This window comes from Cyanistes caeruleus, chromosome 2 (genome assembly GCF_971803275.1).
Source record: "Cyanistes caeruleus chromosome 2, bCyaCae1.hap1.1, whole genome shotgun sequence".
In the NCBI taxonomy this organism is placed as follows: Eukaryota; Metazoa; Chordata; class Aves; order Passeriformes; family Paridae; genus Cyanistes; species Cyanistes caeruleus.
Window position 1 is genome coordinate 9,279,834 of NC_141702.1, and position 19,966 is coordinate 9,299,799.

The window sequence follows — 19,966 nt, forward strand, 5'->3', positions numbered from 1 at the left end:
CTGGAGGCTTTCTCCCAAATCTGCCCTAAACCAGGACACCTGTAGATCCTCATGAAACTAAAGCTTAATTTGCCCCATACCCTACTATGCTTTATCCTTTAAAAAGAAAAAATGAGGATACACTCTACCATGAAGTAGGCTGGTATAGTCAATGAAGAAAATGCAAAGTTAATTCTCTGTTTCAGACCAAAGTTGGTCTTTCCCTTTTCTTACTTTTGTTTTTAATTTCTTTCAGGAGTGTGGTTTAATCCAAGAGCTATCAGCCATTTGCTCTCTCTTGCTGAAGGTGTCCTGGTTTGCTGAAAAGGATCCAATATTAATTCGGGGAAATAAAGGATGCAAAATGCAGTGAACATGCCAGGATTATGAAACTACTAATATCTGCTCCCAGAGTTGTTTCATCAATGACTTTTTTCATATCAAAATGCTTAAGAATTCCTTTGAGGAGAAACTGGAGCAAAGGTTTTCCCCTGCTCAAGAAATTGTCTAGTTACTAGGCTTGACTCCTGTGGTTAGAGAGACATATCACAGCTCTTTAATACTTTTTAGTACAGTAAAACAGCTTCAAGAGGGTACCAAGCTTTTAGCTTGAAGGTGGGAAATGAGAGATGAAGGCTTGAACCCTTGGAGGCAGAAGGGGGAATACTGGCTTAATGCAAAAATAAGTGAAATTCCATGTTATATGGAATGTCAGATTAGAGATCAATGCCTCCATGGCTTAAAAGAAAATGAACATAATTAAAGGGCTTGATCATATATTATGCGTTAAGTTCAAACTCCTATGAAATCCAGGTGATTAAACACTAAAGAATTAATCAGAATCAAAGTCTGTCAAATAGTGTTTTCCCTCTTAACACCTTGGTATTCCTTTAAAGTACAAAAATAAAAAGAATATTAAACCCATTTAAACCCGACTTTTATTCCATTTCTTTATATTCACAGGAAAATAATTTCACAGAACTAGGCCTAATTATATTTCAGGGTCACCCAGTAGGATTTCTAATGTTTACTGCTCACTAAAAATTATGCTGCAATCACCATTTTAATTCCTTCATTATGCAGATCTAGACACAGTAGCCCTAGAAACTTTCTTATTAAAACTGCAGGAATCAAGATAGCTATCCCTGAAGTCCATTCAGAGCTGACTAAATATTTCCATGATTTTGTTTCACAATGTTTATTACGATTGAAAAATTGATTCTTGAAGAGAAATTAAAAAAAGATGAGATTTTAAGCTGTGTGTAAACAATTGAGAAATAGAAATTTAGCAAGCATTAACTTAAATGTGCATTTTTAGGTGCTTTTGAATAACCAGCCTACAAATACAGCATCTATTTCTCTGCAGATAACAGAAATTTGCCACCAGTTTCTTGTATCAGGAGTCCCCTAAAATAGCATCTCCAAACTTTTTCTCCTATTCTACCTAATCATCATGAGACCTGTAAGGTTTGCCTAGTCCCATGCCCCTGCAGGAACAACTCCAACTAGATTAGATTGCTCTGGGACATGCTCCAGTGTCCCCAGGGATGGGGCACCTACCACCTCTCTGAGCGAACTGCGCCAGTGTTTTACCACCCAAGCTGCAAAAAACCTTTTTCCTTGTATCTACTCTAAGTACACCTTCATTTAGTTTAAAATCTGTCCTATTCCAACAGGCCCCGCTAAAATGTTTCTCTCCAGATTAATCTTCACTCAGGGGACATTTAAGGGCAGGGTGGTCCCTGCAGGAGCAGCAGGAGCAAGCCCTGAGTGCGCAGGGCCAGCAGGTGCCAGAGCAGCTCCCAGGATCCATCAGAACGATCCACCTCCCACACACAGGCAGGAGCACATCCCTGCGTGCCTTTAAGGACACTGCCACCTTACACACACCTCCTGGGGCAATCAGGAGAGCAGTAAAGATGGTATCAAAAACTTCTCCCATGTCAAATGTTTCCTGCTGCCCTGCACACACTGGATGCTAAAATTATTCCCAGCTGTAATTGGGGTGGCTTTCCTAGTCTCTGCTATTCCCACTCTAAAATCAGCCAGTAAAGCTTTTTTACATTATCAGAGCTGGGTTTTTTTTGGGAATCCCTGTTCCCCAGGACAATTCAGAAGGGATCAGGAGACAACTCCCTGGCTGAGAAAGAAGTCTCTTCTGCCCTCTTCTTGTACTTCCATGTAGCACACAGACTTTGCAGTGTCAGCACAGGAGTTGTCTCTAAGTGCGAGACAACACAATCTGCCAGGGAAGTACCCTGATCCCTTCTGAATAGTCAAAGCAAGGTTTTGGGTATTTCTAAGGTACTAAGATGTACCTCCTCTGGAGGTAGTGCAAAGTTATTCCTAAATCAGCCAAAAATGTTCAGCAAAATCAGCAAGAGGTACTTCCTCTTGGAACATGCAGCACATACTGATGTAGCTTCAGATATTTTCCAATGCACTCAGCAACAGCAAAGGTCACAGAAAACTTCAGAATGTCTTAGGCAGGGAAGTTACACAGAGGAGATAAGCATTTGATTTATTATTCTTAGTATTCATTTTATTTTATTCATGACAAAAAGGCAGTATACACATAAACAGTCCGAATTCCAGAAAAATGAAACTGGTTCTCTATCACTTTCATCGATTAAAAATAATCACAGTGATCAATGATACAGTATAAATAAATACAAAACTACCAAAAAAAAATCACCAGCATTACTTACAAATTAAATCTTAGCAAAACAATTTAAAAACTATTACACAAAGTACTGCATTTGTTCAGCATTATGCTCACTCTAAAATAAACAGGAAAATACACCTAAATTTCTACATCCTAAATAATTGACAACTCATTCAAACTAGGTTCTGAGTATAGATTCTCCTTCTTACAAGAAAAATGCTGTAACAGCAGAGGTACACACCAGAGAAAGACTGGGCATAAAAAACACAGCCAGACCTCCCAGCAACTTAATCTAACAACCATAACACATCCTTTTAATGCACTTCTGAGAATCTGTATCAACAGAGGCAACAAGACATTCTTTGTATTTACAGATGGCAGTATAATCCTGAAATACTTTAAATTATCTGATTTTTACATGAAGCATTTTGAATATCAAACCTTCAGTAAAGGAATTATGAGCTAGTCTCATTACGAGCTGAAAACAAAGCACATGTTCTTGCAAATAAATCTAACATTTGCAATTTGTAGAACATAAAAATAGTACACACAGCTGTTTATTTTTTCTTATTCATACATCATTTCTAGGCTCCACTTTATAACATTAGAAGAGCAATATTCTACAACTATACACAAGTTAAAGTACAATATACATTAGCAAAAAAACTAACTTAAAACATGCAAGTAGCGTATTACTATACACAACACAACTGCATTCAGGGTATCCCAAATGATTTTTAAAAAGAACAGATGTCCAAGATCCTACTTTTCCAACTGAAAGACAGCCAGAAGTTAGAATCAGTGTTAATTAACACGTAAATGTCAGTGCCTCTACGTGGCACTACAATGAACCAGCACAGCAAGTGTAAAGTCATCACAACATGAGTAATGTTGCACAATACAACCTTTGTGGTTTATACTAACAGCCAGCAGTATGTCTAACTATCGACAAAGAATGTGCCAGGTAAGCTTACAATTTTAAGCAGGAAAATCTTGAAATTCTGAAATACAAAACAACAGTGCAATATAAAGAAAACAATCACAAATGGTTACAACCCCCACCCCTTTTTTCTAATCACTATATTAACATAACACTACTGACACTAGTATTTACTTAAGAAATTTTATCTTACACATTTTCTGATTTTTTAGTAATGGGTATTTTTCACTTGTACAATGAAAATATTATAAGCTTCAAGAATTCATCAGCAGAGTGACCCCTGTAAAGATCAACTGACATTGTCTCACCTCATATTTATTTCATTTTCCCAGACATGTCCCTCTTACTGATAAAATAAAAAAAAAAATAAAAAAAAACTGGTTTCCTGATAAAGCTTTTAGGTTTTCACATGGAATAAATACATCTCATATGGAGGGCGGGGGTGGCAGGAGGGCAAAGGGGATGTGTGCTGTTGTATCTTGTTTACCTCTAGAGGTGTCTTAAGATATGTTGTCTATCATTAGGGCTGTATTCATTTTCTCACTGAAATTCAAACAAACACAGAGAATTCAAAGAAAACCCCTCATTGCTTCAGGACACTTCATACTTTGTCCGAACAACTGAGGAAGGAGGTGAGGGCAAAAAATAAAATAAATAAACAAGTAAATCAGAGAAACAGCTGACAAATTCTTACCATTTCAGACTAGATGCTGAAAAAAAAAAAAACAACCCTTTTAAGATACACAGTATTGCCATCACTTTTCAGTTCTGAAATTTCCTCCTCCCACAAAAGAGAAAAAAAAAAAAAAAAAAAAGATTCTGAATGTTTTCTTTTAAGATACAAAGAATATTTTGACTTTACAGAGTATTGACTAAACACCTGGGAAAAACTCCCTCTCCTCATTCTGGCAGATGGGGAGGAAGATCAAGGAGAGATATCAGGGGAACACACGCACTTAGCAGTGAAAAATCCCAAAATGATGCAACTCAGATACCAAGAGAACCTTCAGAAGGGGCAATGGCATCTGTACATCAAGAGCTAATTGAAAACAACTTAATACATGTCTCTCCAACAAATGGGGATCCAGGTTTTTGGCTTAATCATAGTAAATGCTAAAACTTTTCTCACATGGAAACTCTGGAATCAGAAACAAAGAAAAGAGTATGTCTGGCATTTTTGTTTTCAGAACATCCAAAACATGGAGATATCACCACTGTAAACCAGATGTTACTGCAAATAATTATATATATACATACAAAAACTTCAAGAACATTCCTACAAAAAGGTTCTTTATTTTGCTTTGAAGTAATGCTTTTCTAACTGCAGCCTAGTGATTATTAGTGATAAACTAATTCTTTGACAGTAGCTTCTTCACACACTCTCCAGACTGAAGAAAATGAGAATCACAAGTCTCAGCAGTGCTTCTGGTAGCAGATTTACTCTGCATTATGACGTTACTTTTCTTGTCTTCGTAATGTTGAAAAAATCCCAACATCCTCACAGTACTGTCCATCTTTTGTAGGTTTTCTTTCCTTTCAGTGTTGTAAACTCATATCCTTTGTTAATGGTATTCCAGCAGCCACTTTACCACACTCCCTTTTTTGAAGCTTTTTTTATAGCTAATGCTGTGCTTCAAAAAGCTTTTTTGTTTCTCTTCTTTGCCCAACTTCTGTCAGCAAAATCAGAATTTTCATCATAATTATATTCTGGTTCACAAAGGGAAGCATAGTAACTAGAATTCGGCCACTTCATTTGCAATTCTTTTTTTCTGATTAGAGTCTGTCAACTGGAATGGGACAGCACCTACTGTGAGAGCAGACTGCATGGCCTGCAGCAATTAAGGCATCAGATAGATTGCTATTCTCACACAGAACATCTACCTCTAACTTCATTTCAGAGCCATAGTGGATAAAATTAAATACCAGACCTGGTTTATGAAGAAGGTTCTGAAACAGAAGTATAGCTTCCTCACTCCAGTGTTCCCCCTTACCAGGAGCTGTATCATGCAAAGAGCAAGAGTGTGCCAAGCGTGGCAAGTATAAGAGACTTTCTGGAACAACTTTAAGTTTATGGATATCAGAATAAGGGACAGTCCTCAGAAAGCCATAATCAATAAATGTAAGAACAACAGACTGACTTGTTACTTCTCTAATTTCTGCCCTGTACCACTCTGCTTCCTGCCCAAACTCAATCAAGCAGCTAGCACCAGGTGTCACACGTTCCTCTGGCAGAGCTGGCAAGTTGTCAGGAAGGTCAGAGAGCAGCAAGGACAAGTTTCGCATGCAGTCAAAGAAGACTTCAAACTGGATGCTGAAGTTTGAAGGATCAGTAACTGCAGTTGCATACCCAGGATACATTCTGCCACTACGCAGCAGCATCCACATCACTGAATTTATCTTGAATGATGTATCTAACTCCTTACAGTTTGTATTACTACATTTTTCTGGTCCAACAATTGCCCAACAATGACCTAAGAGCTGGTTCAAATACTCCTGAAGTGTAACTTCTCCTACTAAAACATCCACCTCCCAGATACCAGATGATTTCAAATATCTCAAAAACAAGATCCTTATTTCACAATTCAGGAGTGCATTTACTACATGGCCTAAGTGAATTTTCTTCAGGTTTTTAAAACAAATCCACCTACAAAAAACAGCTTGTTTAGGAATACTTTTAATGTCCTCACTGAGCATCCTTGCATTATTTAAGGATACCATCTCACACATGCCATAATCCATGAAAAAAACTAGCATTAACTTTTCCCTGGCAAATTTCTTTATCACTTCTGATCGATACCATTTTAAGTTCTTTTCAGATTGTGTAATGCATTCCAGCCCCTGTTCAATGTCATCCACTCTAAGCAAATCACTTCTTTGTGCCTCTTTGTCAAGAATTACATTTAATTTGTGTAGCATTTGCAGATTTTTAAGTAACTGTACATAAAATTCTCCACTCTTTGAAACATTAACTACTTCTGCTGCTTCTACTTGTCCAGAATTTAAAACCTGATGAAGGAGACTTAAGGGTTTTACAGGATTTTTCATCCCAGCAGCCTTGGTTTTATTTTGGCCACCTAAACTATTCTTAGACTTTCGAGAATCACCATTTTGTTTAGGCTTATTTTCCAAAGCAAATATCCATGATGTGTTTTTCCACTTTATGCTGTCTATTTTATGTGAAAGGCTGTTAGACAAAGACTCTCCATCACAAATTACATCTATTTCCCATTTTTCTCCATGTTGCTGTAAGAACTTGCAAGCTACTGGCTTGTCACTTACAGTTCTTGCAAAATAAGCAGCACTTTCATTAGTCCAGCTTCCACCAGGAACACTTTTCACACTGCTAAGGAAACAATGAACACTAAACCTTGGCAGAGTTAAGAACTTCTCTGGGATCCTGCAGATTTGTGATGAACTTACAACTGCAGCATTACCATAGTCAATAAATTCTACCTCATAGGAATTTCCTGGTTTCAGAGTTTTAATAACTGCTCTATAGTAAAAACAATCAGCGTCATGCTCTGCAACAATGAGATCCCCTACCACGAGCTCATTTAAGCAATTTTCCCAACCTCTATTCTCCAAGCTTTCATTTAAATCGTCTGCTAGTTTTATTATTAAGTTTTCATCCTCTGCAAAGTGAACATAGAAACTTGATGGACTATTTATATGAGAAATATAACCTACTACTTCAGTATTCACATGGATATCACGTTGAGGAAGACTGATTAATGTAGGTATATTTTTATTACTCCTTTCCTGTTGACCTGTACAATTTGTTCTTTCATTGTGAGATTCAGAGAGAGCATTAACTATTATTTCCTTTGAACGTAAAGCAGAATAAGAGAGTGAGTGAGAAGCAGGTTGCCCAATCCAACATTCTTCTCCGTTCTCCAGAAGAGCACTGAAAATATTTCTAAAACCTTGCTCTTTGCTGTCCTGTGAAGTTTGCTGTTTTGAGAATCCACTACACAACTCTGATGTTCTACATGCAGTTTGTTTTTCATCTCCAAAATTCTCATCAGTATCTGCCTGGTAATATTCATCATAGACTTGGCATTTCACTTCAGTTTTCAATTTAAGTATTTCAGGATCTTTAACATTTACTTTATTAATTTCTTTGTCATCTTTCATGTGGCATATCCCTCCTTCATTACCTCTAAATTGTTCTGTACGGTTTTGCTGTGCCAACTCTTCCAATACTTTTTCTTTAATTTTCTGACTTACTTTGAGCTGTCCATCATACAACTCCACAACAATCTTTCCATCGGATTCTCTGGATAAAATTACAGCCTTCAGCAGTTTACCAAGGAAAGTTTTCACAAACCATGTAGTAATTCTTGTTGGAAATTCTGTCCCCCTAAGATCTGACAGATAGAATTTAATAGCTTGCATGGGTGTGAATAGTAGGTCAGTGGCAGAATCTGGAATAGGCATCAACTGGTCTCTCTCCACCATACTCCTAATTCCAAAATCCACATAGTCAACCCACAGAAAGGATGTTGATTCCACAGGAAAAGCCAAAGCTCTATAAAAGAGACCATCTTCCACATACCTGGCTATACATAGTCGTGTATTGCTATGATAATTTGCATTACTTGACATTTTACTTACGTCACCAACCTTCTTCATCAATGCCTCAAGAGTTTCGATATTTCGATTAAGCTGACAATAGAATTTTGAAGGACTATTTATGTGAGTTATATAAACCTCCTCCTCACTTCCAATTTTTATATTAAAAGACGAATAGCAAAAACTATACAGAGAACCCAAAGATGAAAGGTTTCTCAGACCAACACATTCAGATTGGGTGAGACCATGCTCTCTGAGGAATTCCTCTGCACTAGTGAGTGGAGTCTGTAAATCAACTACATTGCATAAACAGTTGCGGCTCACAAGAACAAGAGCATAAATGGTGCAAATAAGTGGTCCTCTAGAAGAAATGAAGTCTTCAAACTTTCTATGCGCTTCTTCAGACCAATTAAGTGAGTCAGTCTCTAAGATTACATTTTTAAGTCCACATCGAAAGGCTTGACTCTCTAGAGTTAAGAAATCTGGAAGAACACCCTGAACATCTTTAAGTGAAACTCTTTCCCGATAACCATAGTCTACAAAAACCACATCAACTTCATTTGTAGATACCTGCTGCACAACAGTTGCTCTGTACCACTTCCCATCTTTGGGATGCTTAACAACACAGGCAACCTGTCCAGTTTTGTAGGGACTGGTATGATCTTTATAGTAAGTCTGAATTTGTCCCATTAAGTTATGTAGCTCTGGCAATTTGCTTTGCAGCTGACATGAAAAATCTGCTGGGGAATAAATACAAGAACACACCACTTCATAAACTGCTCCTGGTTTAAACACAAGATCTTTATAAACTAACTTTTCCTCACATACTGATTTATGAATTTTAGAGACAGCAGCTTCTCCTGAGCAGGATGGCACAGAAGGTTCTCTAGGCACTGACAGGACCTTTAATGATTTCTCCTTCTGAAGTACATCTCCATTTCCAGATACCTTATTTTTGCAAATATTACTGGTCTTCTCTGCATTGATTTTTTCTTTTTTACATTTAAGGTGATTCCCGCTGTGCCGCTTTTTTGCTGCCCTTCGAACAGAATCTGGTGGCTTTAGCCGATATTCAGCGCAACCAGCTTGAACCATACAGGCAGCAACATTTCCTTGCAGGAAACCAGAATGACACTGCACATTAACAACGTATTTGTTATTTTGCTTTCCAACAACATGAAGCAGCAGTGGTTTGTTCAACACTACGTTTTTAAAGAAATCAGTTTCTTTTTTAACCCACACGCCATCAACAGGAAACGTGCAAGCAAGGGAACAACACATAGCTAAAGCTGGTAAATCAGAAAACTCGGGAAGCAATGTTTTCACATAGTGACAAGGTACTGTATCTGAATTTCCAAAATCCAAAAAGTAAACCATAATGTTAACACGAAACACTTTCGTGACAACACCCCGGTAATAGCACCCATCCCTGCTATACCGGGCACAGCACAGCAACCCCGGTTCTGGCTTTTTAAGGACCAACTCTTCATCTCTACATTTACTGTATGTGCAGGCAATGTTTTTCATCAAGGCCTGAAACTCATTCTGGAATCTACACGTTTGAATCCAAAAGTCAGATGGATTTACAACATATACTACAAAAGCTCCATAAAAAGAGTTTACTTGCATCTCTTCTCTCTTGCAGTGGCTGGAGAAAGAAATGTCCCATTCACGTAGGCAGGGTTTTGTATCTTTGCTTCCAGAGCAATTCTTAGATGAATTGTTTCTCTCTGGACTTAGTTTGTGGTTTAGTGCAATACTTTTGTTTTTTGTTTCCAAAAGGGAGACACATGGTGCAGCTGTCTCATTCTGGTTTTCTGGACGCTCAGCATTAATTGCAGGATTTTGTTTCTGCAGAGTTATATAATACAAGCGTTCAGTGTCATTGTATAAATCAACATGGACACACACAGAGGTCTGTCCTATTAAGGCTTGTGTAAGTTCCTTGAGCTGAAATTTTATTACTGCTTCATCCTGGCTACCAAAACAAGACAGCGCACATGGAAATGAAATCATTGGTAATATCATGAACTCAGCTTTCAGTTTCCGAATACAACTAGGTGGCACAGCTTCAATAATGCCAAAATCCATAAACCAGACCTCCACGTAGTCAGAGAGAAGTTGTTTTATCACTCCTCTATGCCACTGTCCATTTTGTCTCTTGGCAGCACAGAGCAGCCCTAAACTATCACAAGATGTGGTATTTTCTCCAACAAGAGCTTCATAGTACAAATCCATAGCTCCTGTCAAACATTCCAGCTCTTTCTGCCATTTCTGTATCTGACAATAAAATTTATTTGGGCTTACCGCACTGGTTATTTTTACATTTTCTTTACTGCCAACAGGTAGACATGGAAAGAGTTGATCTGGAACATGCCAAAAATCTGTTGGTTTCTCAGAATTATTTAAGGTCAGTAACTCCCTGAATGGATACTTCTGCTTCAACAGTTGTGGCATTCTCTTACAAAGCATTCCTTGGGGCAATGCTCTTAAAGTTTCTACAACAAGACAAAATGAATCTCCATCAATAAATTTACCTAGCTGAAGTTCAAGAACCTCAGTAATAATCTTAGGCACTTCTAGAATAAACAGCTGATATGGTGTAACAGCCTTCACATGACCTGTAATCTGTAATCCTACCAGAGATGAAAAATAGTTAACAGCTTTTGGACCCCATCTTTCTCCAAGAGGAAGTATGCTTGCAAAAACACCCAAAATCACCTTCGGAGGCAGCTGAAACAATTCATCACAAGCAGCAGCAAGATGTGTTTCCTCAACAGCCAACACATGTCCAGTGTCTATAAGAAAAGCCTCATAGATGTTCCCTTTCTTTCTCAGAACTCTTCCTCTATGCCATTCTCCTTCTGTGTCTTCCACCAAGCAAGATCCACCAACACAGACATCATCTTTTACTTTGAACACACGTTGTATTTCATTCTGTAGTATGTAATAGTCAAGCTCGCACCCTGTGTTGTATTGAGCCTGGAACACTATAACCAAGCACTCAGGATGGCATTCTACATGAGTTATCTTCAATTTCTTATCTACTGAGTCTGGTGAAGGAGTCAGAGATTCCATCCCGTCTGCAAAGAAAAGGAGTATGATCATCTTCATAATTTTCTGTATTTTTTTCTTTGCAATTAATTCCTTACATGATATTTGTTTTCAAAATGGTTTAACAGTGTATTATTAAAATTCTGGCTAAAACATATACTGAACATTAAAAAATGTCACGTTTTAGGCAACTGGGATACATTCCACACAATTCCCTCAGTAAAGACATGCTCAGGTAACACAAAAAAAAAGTATCTCTGGAGTCACTCACATGGCTACAGACTGGTTTTATCACTTGAAATGAATTTTTAACCAAAATGTTGCTCCCACACTAACACCAAGGTATTCCAGTCTGTTCCACTTTCCTTACAATATGTAAAGGACCAACAACTCATCCCCTACGCACCCTTTTTCTGTCTAAATCACTTCAAATCACCAACAATTAATAGCTCCACACTCTACTGTTTACTCTGGCTGTCTGTCCCAATTGTACCAACTCATATTTAAGGTTCTGGTAATTTCAAGGACATACTGAGATTATCATTTATGTGCAACATTTCTCCACTGCTCATCAAGTAACAACCGTGCCAGCTGTGTTTTACATAGTCTCAACACTCCAATTCTGACAGTTTAAGTATCTTCAGAACATTCAGGTACTTTTCTGATCTATAATCCAATCTTGATAAAAGCTCAACTTCCTGTTCAATTCACATGTCAGTGACTCAGTAAAACTGTGACTTCACACTGTTTAAAAAGGCTGTGTATGACCATAATTTAATCAATTCCATTAAATGAACTGCTGTTCTAACAGAGTAATTTGAGGTAGACAACATCAAATGCAAAGACTCAATACTCAATAAATACTAAAGGATAGTATGGACAAAGACAACCTTGATTTATGAATTTTTATGTAAAGCTGAAACTTTCAGTTTCAACTACAAGGTTTTAGGACAAAATCCCTCTTATCCCACTTAATCTTCAGTGAAACTACCATGATAGTTTTCATCACAAGCATACATGAAATGGCTAGTGAACACACAACCTGTCTTCAGAAAAGATATTGAACCGCATCATTCTAGTTCACAAAAAATTTTAAAAATAAAAAAACAAACAAACAAAATTAAATAAATTTTAAAAAATTAAAAAAAACAACCCCACAATCTAATAGATAAATGAGCATCCTTACTGGAAAGCAGTAGGGAAGAAGGATGAAGCATGCATAACTTCTAAAATCAACAAAAAAGAAACAAACCCAAAAAACCAAAACCACTGGCCACCAAAAAAATAACCCCTCCAAATAAAAGAAGCATCAAACCTAGATCTGACAAATTCCTGTTTCAACAAGGCCCTTTTGTTCCACCTTCCCCTATAAAAGAAAGTGAAAATTTGGGTGCTTTTAATAAAAGAAAACAACCTAAAGGAATTGGTTCTGTCTGCCTGGAACATCTGATCACTACAGAGATTTAAACTTTTGGAGGGGCCTGACTGAAACTCTGCTCCCTTTTTTTTCCCCCTTTACTGGAACTATGCCCTATTTGCACTAACACATAACATAAAACAATTTGTGCATTAATGCTTATCTGTTATCACACACAGCCTGAGTAACAGCAGCACACTGACACAGCCACATTTACAGTTTACAAAATGGCCTTTTGTTGTTTACTCACCTTTCTGCCTCATAAGGCTTACTCATTTGTAACAAGTCTAAAGGAAACACGGCCCAGTAAATAACAAGTCTGTATCTATAAAGAAAGAGGGTAGAAAAATCATTAGAAAAATACACGTAAACTAAATTCTTGTACTACTCTTACTGAAAGAAGCCCTGAGGATACAGTCTTTGAGGTGTTTATTGACAAGAAGCTCAACAAGAACCAGCATTGTACACTCACAGCCCAGGAAGCCAAACACAACCTGCATCAAAAGCAGCATGGGCAGCAAGTCCAGGGAGGGAATTCTGTCCCTCTGCCCTGCCTTACTGAGACCCCACCTGCAGTGCTGCATCCAGCTCTGGGGTACCCAGCACAGGAAGGACATGGACCTGCTGGAACAAATCCAGCAGAGGCCACAAAAATGATGAAAGGGCTGTAGCATCTCTCCTATGGAGACAGGCTAAGGGACTTGGGTTGTTCAGCTTGAAAATGGGACAGCTCCATAGAGACCTAACAGCACCTTACCATACCTAAAAGGGCTAGAAAAGGACCTTTTACAAGGGCATGGAGCAATAGGGAAAGCGGGAATGTCTTTAAACTAAAAAGGAGTGCGTTTAGATTAGACATTACAAAGAAATATTTTATTGTGAAGCACTGAAACAGGTTGTGCAGAGAAGCTGTGGAAGCCCCACCCCTGGAAGTGTTCAAGGCCAGGCTGAATGGGACTCTGAGCAACCTGGTCCAGTAGAAGGTCATGGGAAAAGGTTGAACCTGTATGAACTTTAAAGTTCCATCCAACACAAACCATTCTGTGATTCTCTAAATCTTCCTCCTGCCTAATAAACACACCCTGGAAAAGTTCCTCATACTTAGCTAAACTACAACCTTAAGATTACAAAAGAAAAAAAATATTTACAAAACTGAATCTATGCCCCTAACAACACAGTCTGGCTATTCTTTCTTCACTGAAGCTCCGAAAACCAAACCAGTCAGTGGAACACCACACAGACACCTTCCACCTACTTTCTAAGCAGGAGCGATCACACATTTGCTTGCAACTCTTCAGCCATCAATATGCATATTTCTATTATGCACCACTAGCTTATAGACAACTCGTGCCATAACAAAAGGACTTTTATATATAACCAAATGCAGGATACAAGATACAGGCTCAGCTGCCTGTGCTCCAAAGCAGGTGCTCTGACCGGTGTTGTCTGACACGGCACTCACCTGAAGGGAGCCGGGCACGGGCAGACGAGCTCGGGCAGAGGCTGCGGCCGCCAAGGGGGATCGGGGAGCGGAGGCCGGAGCCCTTCAGCAGCCGCCTCAGCGCCCGCGGGCGGCAGCGCCGAGCGGGACTCGGCAGCGCCGCACGCCCAAAATGGCGGCGCGAAGCGCGGCTGGAACGTGCTCCCCGTGAACGCGCGTGCGCAGCGGCACCGCCCGCGACCGGCGCGCCTCTGGCGCGCGGCTCTGGAGAGCCCGCGGTGAGACAGGTGCCGCCGGTTCGAGTCCCGGTCCCGCCGGCCCGCGGGGCACTGCGGCCTGACTCCCTTTACTTCTGCAGCTGTGCTTTATTTACTTGCTTGCGCCCTGGTTGCTATTTGCGTTTGCACGTTGCAGGTGTCGTATATTTAAGATGTCACGTTAGTTTTGAGAAGAGTGCCTGTGGGTCATAAGAGTTCCTGGAGCTGCCTGAAGAGGGTTTGAGATCTCTTACTCTTTCCTGTTAGCAAAAAGAAATGCTCTAGGCTGAGAAAAGTGCATCTTAACAGAGTGCAAAGTGCTGTCCCGCTTGTATTTACGTGTATATCAGATTTTAATTTTCTTTTTTTCCAGGGGCTTGGAGGCAGTGTTGCCTCTTTATTTTATTTGAGGTTATTTTACAAAGAGTATGAGCTGAGGTGGTCACAAGAAAACTTGGTATGAAGTATTCTCTTACAAATATCAACGTGATGGTATGTCTGTAACTGATAGCACTCTTGAAAGAGTTCAGCTTTGTATAAGCATTTCTAAGGGTTTATCTCCAATTTTTTCCCTGTTTTCCAAAAACGTCAGCATTACTACACCATAGTTACACTTTGTAAAGTTAAGGGAGAGAAAAGCTGAATTTGCAATACTTGGAGATGCAGTGATTCCCAAAGAGAGCTATTATATTCAAGTCTGTATAATATATGTTTAAAGTGGTATTGTAGCTACTTGGACTAACCCTGAAATTTACATGACCTTTAAATTTGATTTTGCAGGTAAATCATCGTGTTTATCTGGGTCAAATATTTGTAAGAGCTACTCAGAACAAAGATTATGGAGGTCTATCATTAATGGAACTTCAATTTCATGTTTATGGATAAGATGTTTCTGGATAGATAAACATAGTTTATCTATGTTTTTGCTTTGTGCCAGATGATCAGATTTTACAATTGTCTAATTAGGCAGTTATGTAAGAATGGGCTTCATTAGCACATTTAGAGAGGGAAGATAAAACCAGATCTTTTAAAGAAGTTACATTCTTGCAAGATTGGAATTTCAGATTGAAATCTAGAACCCAAGGTTCTATATACTGTGTTAGCATTCTCTATATTGTGAAGAGAAAATGTTGCCTAAGACTGGACAATTCAGAAACTTCAGATACTAGATAAGGAACAATCTAAAACTTCTGAGTACAAAACACTACAACAGGCTATGGGGTATGATTATGTTTTTCCAGGTAATTGAGGCTGAAGTCAGTCCTAAAGGCAGAGTTCTATCACTGCTTTTTTAAAGGCAGAGACATCTACATTTTTTCCTACTTAAATTACAGTGGTGATGGCAGCTGCAAAACAAAGACTTTCTGGTTAGAGCATTCAGAAATGTATTCTTGCAGCTTGAAGTAGTTTTAAAAATGTGTACCATCTCCCTGCAGAGTGCCTTAACCTTGGCCAGTAAGTCATGGTGGAGCCCAGTATGTCCTGCCTGCCTGAGGATGTGCTGCGATGTAGGATGGGGATGTTGGGGAGGGGGGAAGAAAAACAGAAGTTACAACCAAACAATTTGTCAGTAACAATAGGATAGGATGCTGGAGCTTTCTTGCATTTTTCTGAAAGGAAAGAAGAACTTTTTTTGCTGGTTATGAGTCCAAAATTTATTTGAAATTTACATAATTACAGCCAATGAAAGAATATGTGTTTTCTGACACTGAAGCAGGGGTGGTGTTTAATACATTTTGCTCAGGAGTTCTATGATTTTTATTCTTTTTCCCCCAGGCTTAATATCCACATTGAAAAGTGTCACATATGCATAAAACACTGCCAGATCTCAGAAGTGAGGTTCTTCAATAACATTTGAGCCATGAGGAGTCACTATAGGCCATTGGAAGCAATTAGGAAGCATGTAATAGCCCAAACCAGAAATCAGTGTTGCAATATCCCAGAACATCCTTATCAAATACTTCAGCAAACTTGCAAAACCTACTCAGTGTTTACATTTGAATTGCAAATGTTTTAAAATGCTGCTGAAATTACACAATCCACATTGATTAGGACTAGATCTCTGGGGGTTTTCCCAATGATATGCACTATGAAAGTAATATGGCTAACTCTGAGTTTTCATCTTTTCCACTTTCTTGAACTTTAAAAATTTTGTGTTGTTGTTATTCCCAATGTTTTCTTTCCTTGTCATTATTGTGAGAAACTCATTAAATATTTTTGCTGTTATATCCAGTATGGAAGGTTGAGAAACTCTAGGAAGTATTTTTTATACTTCATTGACAAAAACAAAATACAATTGAAAAATAATTTTGTCATGTGTGGCTTTACTCTCTTAACAAATCTCGACTAGGACAAAACCCCAAAGTGAACCTGAGGTTGTTCATTGTCTATATCAGACTACTGAACAAGATGTATTCCAAAATGTGTCCACTCAGAAATGTTTTCTTATCAGGAAAATCCTGCTGTGACTGTATTTGCTTTTAAATAGCTAATGAAAACCTAAAATTGAAAAAGTCTTCTGTGCTTGTGGGAGGATGAAGTGTAGCATAAAGAAAGTAAAAGTTTTCTTCAGAATATCATAAATGAAGCTCTGCTGCCAGCTGCCTGCCAGGACGTAGAATGTAGTGCTGTGTGAGTGTGCAGCTTGTTGAGCTCAGACAGTATCTGTTCACCATTCTAGCTAACTTCCAACATCTAGGAAAACTGGTTTTAAGGTCAGGGAACATAAGGCAAAGTTATTATTTATTGCAAAAACTGAAGGGCATACTGAAAAATAGCACCCAAAGGATAGGTTTTGGATAATGTGGACATTGATCACCCAGTCTAAACACCAAAAGTAGTCTGCAGACCTCTTAGATTGTTCTTGGTAGGTGGTAAATATGTGTTTGCTTTGATTTGAGCAGTAGAAAAGTGGCAGGTAAATGTTGCAGTCTGTAGGATACCATATAAAAGGAGGAGAGGAATTATCAGCATCTTCTCTTCTGCTAGAGCTTTGCTTTAAAAGAGAGCCTTACTGAAATCCATGTGGGGAAAAAAACCCCAAAATCAGGTAACCACCTGTCTCCAAGGAAGGCAGGAGGCACAAACTACAAGAGGACAAGAGTATCTCTCCAGTGTAGAAATAGAAAAGGGTTTAGGTCTTAATCTTCTCCTTAATGATTCCTTCTGGGGTGATTAAATAGCTGAGTATTCATGGAGCTGGTTCGGTGTGCTTTGTGCTGGCTGGAATGAATCGCATTTGCAGCACCTGACCTTCGCAAAGAATTATGTAGTGATCATAACTGCTTTCATTCCATGTGGGGACAGAAGAATTAAGCAACACCAGTATCCTACTTTAAAATCCCAACAGCTATTCTGGGATCTGTCCTTAGTTTTGCTAAGATTGTTTTTGAATATTAGTATCGAGATTGTTTCTAAAATAAATAACTTACACTTTCTCATTTTTAGGAAGGACAGTCTGTCATAGCAAAGCATTTTAAATTGTCTCCTATGGGATTGGGTTAGTTCATGACATGCTAAAATATATGAGAAGAGGAAACACTCCATGCCTCAGTTCCATCCCTCTCAGCTTGATTCAAATACAAATACATCAGTGTTTTCTGATTGCTAGAAACATATTTTATTGTTTATAATAATTTGCTTTTCTAAAAGGCACTGTAGCATTCCTTGTCATAGCATTTATGTTTCTCTTTTAAATAAATAGCTTTGAAAGGGCAGATGTAGGTAACACAGAGTTCTGAGTGAGTGGTGACAGCAGAAATTCATGAAATTTCAGTATTCTGAAAATGAAGAGTGAAGGCACCTCTGCCCAAGATAAATCTCACAAAAAATGGGTCATTTCATCCAGATCACCCCAGGTTAATTGTTTAAACAATGTCATTGATAGTGCGAAATTAGGGATATAAAATATGTTTTCCTGGGAAAATCAGTGATTTTGAGGAATCAGGAAAATGAGTGTCTCTTCTGAAACACTCATACAACAAGATCTGTATAACACATTTTTTTCCCTGAAGTCAGTCTGAAAGTTTTGCTGTTTCTTTGTAGTAGTCAACAAACTTGAAAAAACAAGGAAACTCAAAACACTTATCTCAAAACAAAAGTTTATGCTACCTTCCGTTTTCCTACTTTGTCTTTGAAAGTGTGTCCTTGATGTGATCTTGGTTTGTGTTTCTGTTAAGCCGAGTAATTGCCACGAGGTGGCAGGAAGAGCCACAAGTTCAGTGGGATGCTTGGAAATACACTTCTGTTCCTTGGACAGAAGGCAAGAGCACAGGAATGATCAATTCAGGGTGACCCACAACGAAATATGAGGATACATATGCTGGAGAGTTTCACCAGAAGGGTAATCACATTTATCACACAGTCTGAAGCCACTTTCAGTGTTTCCAGGTAGCTTAAAGTAACTCCTGAAATATTTTCAATATATTTACTGCACCTATTTTCTCAATACAACACAGTCAAAATTTTATTTCAGATAGTTTACTAAATCACAGGTCAATTTTACCACCTCCACATCTTTTAAACTGTGTTAATATCATCACCTATATGAAACTGGTCAGTAATTCAGCAGCTTACATATCAGAAAGCAGAGGGTAGAAACAACTTTTACAAAATACTTCCAGTAGAAGACTGTTGAATCATAGAATGGTTTGGGTTGAAAGGGAACTTAGAGATCATCAAGTTTCACCTTCCTGTCCTGGGCTGGGACACCTTGGAGTACTTATTGTTCCTTCTAAATACAGACATTGAACATTTCACTGACAACAGGTGTCAGAGCAGAGAGGTTTTCCCTTTCCATCAGATGTGTCCATTTTACAGATGAAGGAACAAAATGAGAGTTGTTAAATAGTAGGACAAAGTAAAAGGTAGAATTTCTGTTAGTAGGGGCCTTCCAAAATAGATCAAAATATAGACAGATATTGAGAGATTTTGTCAAGATAGACAAAATATATTTTACCATACAGATCATACCGCATCAGTACTGCTGTGCAGATACAGACCCATATTAGTAGTGAGATTGTTTCTCTTCTGTGCAGTTTGTATGGATGGGTCTGTGGGCTAAGTCCACATCATTCTGCCATCTAAAACATCATTTAGGCCCATAGTGCAGGGTTGTGCTTAAGAGAATCCTGCTCTACAATTTTACCCTGGTACCTGTTGGCTGTGCAGGATAAGAGACTCCACTACATGTTTGGAGTTCCTGTGGCACAGTCAGAGCAGATCTGCAGAGTTAAATGAGTGATGCTGGTGACCCAATATCCAAGTCAACGGGTTTGAAGGGAGGGAGGATTATTTAAGACTAGCTCTAGTGTAGTTGCATGGCCTGGATGTCTGCTAGCATTTGAGATAGCTTCATTCCAAAGAATATGTGTGCTGCAGAGTGGCAGTGCTGACCAAAGCAGGGTAAGTAGGAATGGTAGGGAGATTCACTTCCTTTTCTAAACTAAAACTAATGTAAAAGCACCTCAGAGGAAAGCTTAGACTCAGGCACTCCATGGGTAAATTCCCATTTCTCCAGCATGGCAGTGCAGGAGTAGGGCTAATAAAGCTATAGAATGATCATGCAGGAAAAGTCATAACCATCTTCTGATTAGAACTATAGTAATTTCAATTTTTAAAGTCCATTTTGTATAGCAAGTAC

The 19,966-nt window shown here is 38.6% G+C and overlaps 1 protein-coding gene across 2 annotated transcripts; it reads right to left on the reverse strand.

Moving 5' to 3' along the window:
- Window positions 1-2,499: 2,499 nt before the first annotated feature.
- TDRD15 (tudor domain containing 15) lies at window positions 2,500-14,467 on the reverse strand. 2 transcript variants are annotated; one of them, XM_086875702.1, is made up of 4 exons: window positions 14,090-14,255; window positions 12,878-12,952; window positions 10,878-11,239; window positions 2,500-10,654 (listed from the first exon to the last, which is right to left on the reverse strand). In XM_086875702.1, exon 4 carries the CDS (start codon window positions 10,626-10,628, stop codon window positions 5,358-5,360), a length of 5,271 nt encoding a protein of 1,756 aa, XP_086731828.1. In that variant the 5' UTR covers window positions 10,629-10,654; window positions 10,878-11,239; window positions 12,878-12,952; window positions 14,090-14,255; the 3' UTR covers window positions 2,500-5,357. The 2 variants fall into 2 exon arrangements, with proteins under 2 accessions (XP_086731828.1, XP_023778431.2); XM_023922663.2 differs by having other exon boundaries at window positions 2,500-11,239; window positions 14,090-14,467.
- Between the last annotated feature and the right edge of the window lie 5,499 nt (window positions 14,468-19,966).